This window comes from Coffea eugenioides, chromosome 7 (assembly GCF_003713205.1).
Source record: "Coffea eugenioides isolate CCC68of chromosome 7, Ceug_1.0, whole genome shotgun sequence".
Taxonomy (NCBI): Eukaryota; Viridiplantae; Streptophyta; class Magnoliopsida; order Gentianales; family Rubiaceae; genus Coffea; species Coffea eugenioides.
Genome location: NC_040041.1, coordinates 24,569,602 through 24,580,491, shown reverse-complemented (window position 1 = coordinate 24,580,491; position 10,890 = coordinate 24,569,602). Strand labels below are relative to the sequence as shown.

Genomic DNA, 10,890 nt, shown 5'->3' with positions numbered 1-10,890 from the left:
AACAATATGAGGAGAAATCTAAACCGAACCTAGAAGAAACAGAAGTTGTTAACATTGGCACTGAGATTGAGGTTAAGGAGATACAAATCAGCATTCATCTGAACAAAAAGCAGAAGGAGGAGATGATCGAATTTTTGTCTATGTTTCAAGATGTGTTTGCATGGTCTTATGACGATATGACTGGCATTTCGACTGATGTAGTGGTGCACAGATTACCCACAAACCCAATTTTTCCACCAGTGAAGCAAAAACCCCGTAAATTCAAACCAGATATGAGCCTCAAAATAAAAGAGCAAATTGAAAAGCAGCTTAAGACTAATATTATCATTGTATCCCATTACCCTGTTTGGCTCTCGAATCCAGTCCCTGTTCCAAAGAAAAATGGAGAAGTGTGAGTCTGTGTTGATTATAGGGACCTTAATAAAGCCAGTCCTAAAGATGACTTTCCTTTGCCAAATATCTATATCATTCTAGACAAACACTGCCGGACATGAAATTGAATCTTTTTGTGATTGTTTTACTGGATATCATCAGATCTTAATGGCTGAGGAGGATAGAGAAAAGTCTGCTTTTATCACCCATTGGGGCACCTTTTGCTATCGAGTAATGCCGTTTGGTTTAAAGAATGCCGGAGCTACTTATCAAAGGACCATGACTACTTTGTTTCACGATATGATCCACAAGGAGATGGAGGTCTGCGTGGATGACATTATAATCAAGTCCAAGAAAGCAGAAGACCATTTGATTGATTTAAGGAAGTTGTTTGAAAGGTTGCGAAAGTACAATTTGAAGTTAAATCCTGCAAAGTGCGCCTTTGGAGCACCAGCTGGTAAATTGTTAGGATTCGTTGTTAGCAAAAAGGGCATAGAGATAGACCCAGTAAAGATCAAGGCAATTCGAGACATGCCAGTGCCAAAAACGTAGAAAGATGTGAAAAGTTATTTGGGGAAGATTAATTTCATTGGGAAATTCATTGCCCAAATAACCGCGACGTGCGAGCCACTGTTCAAGTTGTTAAAAAAGAATGTGCCGTTGCATTGGAATGAGGAGTGCCAACAAGCTTTTGACAAGATTAAAGATTATTTGCTGCAGCCTCCGGTCCTAGTGCCACCCAAATCGGGCCGGCCTTTGATCATGTACTTATCTGTGCTCGACGGAGTAGTAAGGTGTGTTCTGGGGCAGCACGATGACTCTGGAAGGAAAGAACAAGCCATCTACTATCTTAGCAAGAAATTCATGCAGTATGAGGCTAATTATTCATTTATTGAGAAAAGCTACTGTGCATTGGCCTGGGCAGCTCAAAAATTAAGGCACTACCTATTAAGTCACACCACCTATCTCATCTCCCGCTCTGATCCCTTGAAATACCTCTTGGAGAAATCAATGCCAACTGGACGTCTTGCTAAATGGCAAATAATTCTTTTAGAATTTGATATTGTTTTCACTTTGCAAAAGTCCGTCAAGGGACAAGCTATAGTCGATCATTTGGCAGAAAATCCAAAGGACGATAATTATCAACTGCTCCATACATATTTCCCTGATGAAAAGATTTTATTTGTTGGTACCGTAGAAGATATGAGCGAGCGGTGCCCTGAATGGAGATTGTTTTTCGATGGTGCAGCTAATTCTTTTGGAGTTGGAATCGGAGCCGTCCTTGTATCTCCGGAAAGGAAGCATTATCCTGGAGCCGCTAAATTGCAATTTGCCTGCACAAACAATATGGCCGAGCATGAAGCATGTATTTTTGGTCTTAAAATGGCTTTGGAAATGGAAGTTAAAGAGTTAATAGCCTTCAGTGATTCAGATTTACTCGTGCACCAAACGTTGAAACAATGGATAACCAAAGATTCAAAGATTCTGCCATACCACTCTAATTTGCTCAAATTGGCTAGACAATTTCAAAGTTTGGAATTCAGACATCTCCCACGAACCCGAAATGTATTTGCCGATGCCTTGGCCATCTTATCTTCTATGATACAATATCCGGACGAATTAGAAATTGAGCCTATTCGGATTCAACTACAAGACAAGCCTGCTCATTGTTGGGTCATAGACAAATCTTCTGGCAATAGCCCTTGGTACAATGATATTAAGGAGTTCATCAGAACCGGCTCTTACCCTCCAGAAACTACTGCAAATGACAAGGGTTTCCTGCGCAGAATGGCCTCAAAGTTCTTCCTAAATGGAGAGGTATTATACAAAAGATGCTCAGATTTGAACCTCTTAAGGTGCATCGATGAAGATGAAGCTCAATACATGATGCAAGAGGTGCATAGCGGTGTTTGCGGACCTCACATGAATGGGTATTTATTAGCAAAGAAAATCATGAAAATCGGGTATTTTTGGCTCACTATGAAACGTGATTGCATGGACTTTGTCCGGAGATGTATTAAATGTCAAATGCATGGCGATGTTATACGTGCTCCTCCCACCGAATTGCATAGCATGATTGCTCCATGGCCCTGTTCAATATGGGGTATGGATGTGATTGGCACAATTGACCCTCCTGCTTCAAATGGGCATCGATTTATATTGGTGGCAATTGAATACTTCACCAAATGGGTCGAAGCGGAATCATTCAAGCACGTGACAAAGAAGGTGGTGGCGAATTTCTTAAGAGATCACATCATATGCCGATTTGGGGTGCCAGAAACATTGATTACAGACAATGCCAAGAATCTCAACAATGATGTGGTGGACGGGCTATGCGAACAGTTCAAAATCAAACATCGCAACTCTGCCATCTATAGACCGCAAATGAACGGAGCCGTGGAGGCCGCAAACAAGAATTTGAAGAAGATCATCCGTAAAATGACTGAAAGGCACCGTGATTGGCATGAAAAGCTCCCTTATGCACTAATGGCATATCGGACTTCTATCCGAACATCAACTGGGGCAACCCCCTACTCGCTCATGTATGGAATGGAAGCTGTGCTACATGCCGAGGTCGAAATCCCTTCATTGTGTATTCTAATGGAGACCAAGTTGGAAGAGGCTGATTGGATAAAGCAGCGTTATGAACAAACTGTCCTTGATTGATGAAAAACGGCTTAATGCTATTTGTCATGGCCAATGTTACCAAAAACGCATGGCCCGGGCCTACAACAAGAAAGTTCATTTGCGTACATTTGAGGAAGGCGACAAAGTGCAAAAACGAATTTTGCCAGTACAGGATGAGGCCAAAGGCAAATTTGCTCCAAATTGACAAGGGCCATTCATTATTCAAAAGGTGTTACTTGGCGAAGCACTCATTTTGGCAGAGATGGATGGACAGGCATTCCCTCAACTTATCAACTCAGACATGTGTAAGAAGTTCTTTATTTGATTATGCAAATTTCTTTTAGAAGTCACGCAAGTGACGAGACAAAAGTCAGGCCGTCTTCCTTTCCAATCAAAATATTTCATCCCTAGTCATCCCCTTTGAGCTATCAGAACAATAATTTTCGTTTGACAGCCCCTGAGAATTGCAAACCCCATACTGGGGCAAATTTTTTTTGAAAGAAAGATGATCCGAAAGAGGAAAATGAAAAGAAAAGCCCCATACTGGGGGCAATTTTATTTTGAAAATAGATGATCAGAGAGAAAAGAAAAACCCCACACTAAGGCAAATTTATTTTGAAAGAGAGATGGAAAAGAAAAAGAAGAAAGAACCCCATACTGGGGCAAATTTAGTTTTCAAAAGAAAAATGCAAAATTGAGGAAAATGCAATGAAAAATGCAAAGAGAGAAAATCCCAATCAAACTGGGGCAAATTTCCTCAGTTTCGTTCAAAATTGAAGATGCTTTCAAAATGATGCAATTTCAGGTTATTTCACACTTTTCTTTAAAAAAAAATAAAAATTTTGCTTTCAAACCTCAACTTTCTTGAAAACACCCCACCTAACCTCATTACAAAAGCCCAAAGTCCTACCTTTCGTCACTTGCTGTATTTCTATTAGGAAGTTTGCTAATCAACTGGCAAGTGATGTCCACAATGCCTTCGCCTAAGCTTATAAGGGAAGCGCATTTTACTGATGCTATCAATCTTCAACTAACATTCTTGAGTCGATCATGGTCGAGATTGTCCGTTGTTCCTTAGGTGAAAACCCGAAAGGGCACCTCAAAAAAAAAAAGAAAAAAAACAAGAGGAAAAGAAAAGAAAAGAAAAACAAAACAAAAGGGGGTGGGAGTAACCTTGGTGAAAACCTGAAAGGGCGCCAAGGTAGGGTTCGTGCAGCAAATAAGCATGAGGAGAAATAGCTGGTGACTTGGTTCATTCGGATTTCTCTTCGTCTTGTAATACTTCTATCAATGTTGAATTCGAGAACAAAGATATCTAGAGATTCGAATATGACATCCATTGGCCAAAAGCTGTGTCACTTTGTAAAAAATACCCTTTGGCAAATACATTCTTATGAAGATCATTTTTTCCCAATTGCTTGCCTTCATGGCATTTTGTAGGCTTAAGCACAGTTGGTTGTGTTTTGCATTCTTTTGCATATTCATTTCTGCATGACATATGAAATTACCTTGCTTACACCATTTTTAATCTTTGAATATTGGTGAATGACAATCCCCATGGTTTATTCGAAGCATGCTTGGATTCAGTCATCTTTTGGAAATGGTTGAAATTCAGCAAAGCCAACTACACAGATTTCACAATACGGCAAAACGCACACCTGGTCAGTTTGAAAATCGAAAAATTTTGGAGTGAGAAATCCAACTCAATCGGATGCCGCAGCAAGAGTTGGCGAAGAAGGAAAAGAAAAAGGAGAAAAAAATCATGTTTACACGATTCTCAAAGGAAAACGGATCAAATGATGGCGGCAATTTCTTTGTTCTTTCTCTTTTGCAGAAATTTGCATGCACAGATGAAAGGTAAGTATACTGGAATTTCCCGATTTTAAGTTTCCTGTTGATTTTAAGTTTCTTGTTCGGGTCAGTCCCGATTTTAAATTTCCTGCTCGGATCAGTCCCGATTTTAAATTTCCTGTTTCGGGTCAGTCCCGATTTTAAGTTTCCTGTTTCGGGTCAGTCCCGATTTTAAATTTTTTGTTCGGGTCAGTCCCGATTTTAAGTTTCTTGTTTCGGGTCAGTCCGATTTTAAATTTCTTGTTCGGGTCAGTCCCGATTGTAAATTTTCTGTTTTGGGTCAGTCCCGATTTTAAGTTTCCTATTCGGGTCAGTCCCGATTTTAAATTTCCTGCTCGGATCAGTCCCGATTTTAAATTTCCTGTTCGGGTCAGTCCCGATTTTAAATTTCCTGTTCGGGTCAGTCCCGATTTTAAATTTCCTATTTCGGGGTCAGTCCCGATTTTAAATTTCCTGTTTCGGGTCAGTCCCAATTTTAAATTTTCTGTCCAGTCCCGGTTTTAAGTTTCCTGTCTCGGATCAGTCCCGATTTTAAATTCCTGTTTCGGGTCAGTCCCGATTTTAAATTTCCTGCTTCGGGTCAGTCCCGATTTTTAAATTCCTCGTTTGAGTCAGTCTCATTTTAAAATTTTTATTAAAAGGGTCAGTTCTCATTTCAAAAACGTCAGTCGCTCGAGTAGTTTGCAGCCGAATAACACAGGTGAGTATTTGGTGTCTGTGACGCCCCAAAAGAATGAGTGTGAGAACCCGAAAATTTTTATATATTTTCTAGACATTATTTTGTTTCCTTGTTTATAATTTTGTACCTTTCTTCAAGATATTAATTTTCTATACATTTTTATAAAGGAATATAATTTTCAAATCATTTCTTTGATACAAGTTAGTCCACGTTAAGTTTGAAGTGTATTATGGACGTGGGACCCGCTAATGCGGTAAATGCAATATATTTTTGACAACTTGTTGGAGGTTTGTATTAAGTGATATTATTTTCCAAGGTGCTAAGAGATTTGTATTAGAGAGACAAAAAGAAAAGCTTTAAGCTAAAAGGTGACAAGTGTTACCATTCAATTCACCCTTGGACTTTTGGCCAAGATATTTTTACCATCTTAAAGCTAATTTTGGCCATTTTATTTCTTCATTTGAAGCTCTCTTGGCCGAACTCCTTAGGGAGAGAAAAGAAAGAAACCTCCAACTTCTTTCTTCAATTTCTTGCCTTGATCTCACAAACCAACCGCTAAAACTTTGATTTGCTCCATAAAAACCTTTCTCTTGGTAGGATTAAGGTGAGTGGTGAAGTGGTTTGAGAAACAAAGGTGCTAAGTTGCTTGTTGTCTTGAGATTATAAGGTGAGTTGTTAAGAATCTTTCCCTTTAGCTTTGCTAATGTTCAATTGGTGGCTTTAGTGGTTTAATATGATGACATATGGTATGATTATGGTTTGTTTATGGTTGGAAGTGAAGGTTTGATGAATTTTGATTTATTCTTGTTATTTTTCTGTTTTGTATGAGGATCATGGTTTGATCATGGTATGATGGCTAGTAATGGTGTAAAATGAAGCTTGTATATGTTAGTTGAAATTGGTTGCGGAAAATTTCTGGTTTGATACGAAATTCCAGGTTTAGGGTTTGCATTTGCCCTGTTCTGACCGGATTTATTTGGGCATGTTAGAGGCTGAATCAGGCTTAGGTTAAAACATGAAAGTTGTAGTAAATGGTGTTAATAGCTGCCTACAAAATTTCAGCTCAATCGGAGTACTGTAGCAAGTGAAATGACCGAAATACCCTTGACTACCATGTGCCCTGTTTCGCGCCCAAATTTCTGTTTTCGTGGAAATTTCTATTTTTTGACCATGAAAATGTATGATTTGGCTTTGTAGGTATTCATAAGAAATGTAGGGTTATGTCTTAGCTTCGAAATGGTATAAAGTGCATCCAAATCTGAGATCCGTAGCTCCAGTTATGACCACAACAAGATCGGTTGTCAGAACTGCCTTTGAATTTGGATAGTTCTAACAGGAACTTTGGGCCCATTTTTCACCCTGCCCTGTATTGATTCAGGTTTTAACCAAAAAATAAAAGTTTTAGTATTATGAGATAGCTTTCCAATGCCTTTAGAATTTCTTGATTTGGATTTGTGAACTGTGAGTTATGGTTTAGGAAACAGACCCTGTCCGTCACCAAAAAATGCAAACTTCTGGTACTGTTTTCCATACTTTCGACCTACTTCCGTTCAGATCTAGATTAAGGTGTCTTCATGAAAATTGTAGCCCTTCCTCTTAGCTTCACAAAGGTACCTCATGCACTTTGATCCGACACTCGTAGCTTCGATTGTGTTCAAAACAGTTTTTGACACCAAAACGGTTGTGCTGCCATTTCCGTTTCTGTATGCCGTTTCCGCGCATGCATGTGTCGATTTTGCCGTTTTACTTGAGTTATGCATGTTAGTAGCCATTTGTAATATATTGTGATGCAATCTTCTATTTCAGACAGTGGTGAGCTAGACGGAACCGATGGGGCCCACTAACTGGCGACTTGAATTCATTTCCGTATTTTCTCTTGTTATACTTGCTCTTTAGGTGAGTAATTAGGGTTTCTGTGTAACTCAATACTAATATGAGTTTACTATGAAAAATGGGCACTTAGGCGAGGGTGTACTTTATCGCACTCGATCTAAACCCCATTAGTTGCTATTGATACCTGTGAAATATGATTTTGTGAATTGTTATGGAGCAATTATTGCTTGTGAAACATTTGTGGAGCATTTATTGCTTGTGACGCAATTTGGGAGCATTTATTGCTTGAACCAGAGCATTTATTGCTTGAACTAGAGCATTTATTGCTTGAACCAGAGCATTTATTGCTTGAACTACGATTTTAGAGCATTTATTGCTTGAAAAATATTTTAGAGCATTTATTGCTCGTGACTTGAGTTAAGGCTCATGGTCTCTCTATGGGGGATCCTTTAAGACAAACGAGCTGTGTGGCTCAGGATCTCAAGGGTCAACCAGTGATCAAGCTCGACAAATGAGCTGGCTTGGGAGCCACCCGTATCCTTACCATGTGGTGTTACTTTTCTGCTTTTGCTTTGCTCTCACTGTGCAAATGTTGACATGTAAAAATTACATTTTTACCCTGGTTAGTCACTGAGCTTCTAGCTCACCCCAAAAATATTTTATTCCCCTCCACAGGGCTCGTGGCGAAGGAAGGCTTGTAGTACTTATTCACGTGACTGGATGGCATATATCTTGTACAGTTTGGATTTGGAATCATTTTATGTATAGTTTGGGGAATTGTTTTCGCTTCGCTTATGACATGTAATTATTGGAGAATTTGATGTATATTTGAGATTTATATTGTAATTTAGTTAAGGACTGTAGTAAGTGAGTGAGTCCCGGCGAGAGTTGGGCAGGCGGCCCGCCGAACCCTTTGGTTCGCTTTAGGGGGAGGTGGGGCCGTCACAGTGTCTACTTCTTTTTCTCAAGTTTTTTCAAAACTCAGACAAAGAGGGGCAAACTGTAGACACCAAATTTTTAGTGCAGTTTTATTTACTATTTTTTTTTATTTTTTTTATATTAGTTTTATTTACTTTTAGTCTTTTATTTTTTATTTTTATTTTTAAGTCATTTTAGCATAGAATTTATCGAAAAAAAGAAGAAAAAAATAATAATAATCATTCACAAAAATATGCTTTAGTTATTTTAGATTCAAGTTCGTTGTTATTTAATTAAAAAAAAAACAGAGAGAGTTCATGCACCCGAGAAGCATATAATCAAAACTCCTCTACATTTTCATCTGCAAAAAACGCAGATACAAATTTTGGAGCTCCAGTTTTTCTCTTTCGTTCGATCATTCGAACAACAAACCACTTGGTTTGATCTAAGGCTCAAAAGATCCCCAAGAAACTGATCTTTCATCAACACCATTGATGTAAGGGTTTAAGGATTTGAGTGGGCATATAAAAGGAGAGCGGCAGCCAAGAAAGGAAAGAAGAAGGGGGTTGGGAGTGAGCTAAGAGTGAGGATGACGGCTGAAAAAAAGGCTGAGAGTTTTGACGGCTAGGGTTTTGGGGGCAAGAGAGCTTCGGGAGTGAAAGGAGGAGAAGCCCAAAAGACAGAGAGAAAGGGAGTTGGGGGAGCGGAGCAAAACCAAAAAGGAGTTGACGGCTTGTAAGTCCTGGTGCAACCCAATGAGTACAAACAATTTCACAATGATGCACAAAGATATATCAAATTTAAGCACAATAAAGAAAATTTAATTAAAGAGAAAAGATAAGAAATGCAAACCAAATATCAATCCAATAGCCTCTTCAATAGATGGCGATGCTAACCAAGATGTACAAGTGAAGGCTCACTCCTTCCTCGCCCCAAACACACTTTGGTTGAGCCAAGGAGTTTTACAACTATTCTAGATAACCCTCAACAACCTACACTTGAAAGATCACTCACCCAATTAAGAACTATTTTATACAAATGAGGCAACCTTCACCAAGGTTTTACCACTTCAAGTGATAGGTTCACCTTCACCAAGGTTTTACTCCACCTAGAGAGTAACCTTCACTTGAGCAACCTCACAACCCAACTTTCCCAACCCCTTATACAACCAACAAAGAATCTTTCTACTCAAAAATCTCACTTGTAAGCTTGTATTTTGTGTTGGCAAAAGTCTCTTGTCTTCTTGTGCTTTGGGGTATTTATAGAAGGTGAGAAATGGCTTTAAAAGGCTCTCTAACGGTCAAATATTAAATGCTGTCAAAACTAGCCGTTGGCCTGTCGGACGTCCGAACCACCTGTCGAACGTCCGAACCCTGCGTCCAAACCACCTGTCGGACGTCCGAACCCTGCGTCCGAACGTTGACAGAGAGTCATCAAATCTTTGCGAAATTTCTCGGACGTCCGATGCGATCGATGTGCGTCCGAGGCGTGCGTCCGATGCTTCCGGACGTCCGATGCTTCCTCACGAGCGTCCGACAGAGTTTCCTTCTTGATGTTCTTCATCCTTTCGGACGTCCGATAGCTTCCTTTCGGACGTCCCACATGAGTGCCCTGTTTTTGCTTTTTCTAACAAATTGCTCACATAAAAACATTAGCCCAAATCTACATTTTGGTTTGATAATCATCAAAACCAAGGATTGATCGACCAAGGTCAACAATCTCCCCCTTTTTGATGATGACAAACAAAATGAAGATTTCTTTTATCAAATAATTTCAATTAAAGCTCCCCCTTAGAAAGTGCCAACATACAAAGAAATTTCAATAAATCCTACTCCCCCTTTTGGCATCAATAAAAAACAAACTCCCCCTTTATTTTTCAAATCAAGACCATATTGAATATCAAAATTTTCAATTGTACTTACAACCATATAGCACTTCTTGGATCAAATCTTCATGATGTACCTAAATATGAGAAATTTCATTTGGTACCCTTTCTTTATAGGGTCCTTGGGAGTTAATACAACATGATCTAGCAATCCACATTGATTTCATACCTTTTCTCATATTTTTCTTTACATAGCAATCATTTTGCATATGTCCAAATTTGCAACAAAAGTGACACATGATAGAAGTATTTTGCACATAGGTGGATTTAATGCAACTAATTTTCTTACTTCTTATCATAGCAAACTTATTTGTGCCTTGAAAAGATTTGCTTTCTTTTGTTTGAGAAAACTTTTGTTTTTCATTTTGGAGAAACTCGTTCAAGTCATTAATTCTTTTCTTTAACAAATTCTGTTCCTCCAACATTTTTTCATAAAACTTTGTTTTCTCTTCCAACTTCCTTTTCAAAACATTTTTTTGATTTTTTAAATCATCATTTTCCATTCTCAAACATTTGTTTTCTTGAAAAAGTTTGGAGTTTTCTTCCAACAAATCATTTATTTTTGTTTTCAAATCTTTATTTTTAACATAAGATTTTCTCAAACTTTTATGCATTTTAATCATAAGAATTTTCACATCATCATCTTCATTATCTTCATCACAAGAAGAGTGATAAGAACTTACCTCATCTTCTCCAACGGCCATTAGTGCCATTTGGGCCAACT

At 38.7% G+C, this 10,890-nt stretch overlaps 1 protein-coding gene across 1 annotated transcript; it reads left to right on the top strand.

The window, feature by feature from the left end:
• The first annotated feature begins 1,134 nt into the window (after positions 1-1,134).
• Positions 1,135-3,039, top strand: LOC113777173. The gene has a single exon (XM_027322212.1). The coding sequence runs from the start codon at positions 1,135-1,137 to the stop codon at positions 3,037-3,039; it is 1,905 nt and encodes a 634-aa protein (XP_027178013.1).
• The last annotated feature ends 7,851 nt before the right edge of the window (positions 3,040-10,890 follow it).

Coding starts and splice junctions, on each gene's coding strand:
- LOC113777173 (XM_027322212.1), top strand. CDS start 1,135: ATGTACTTATCTGTGCTCGACGGAGTAGTAAGGTGTGTTCTGGGGCAG.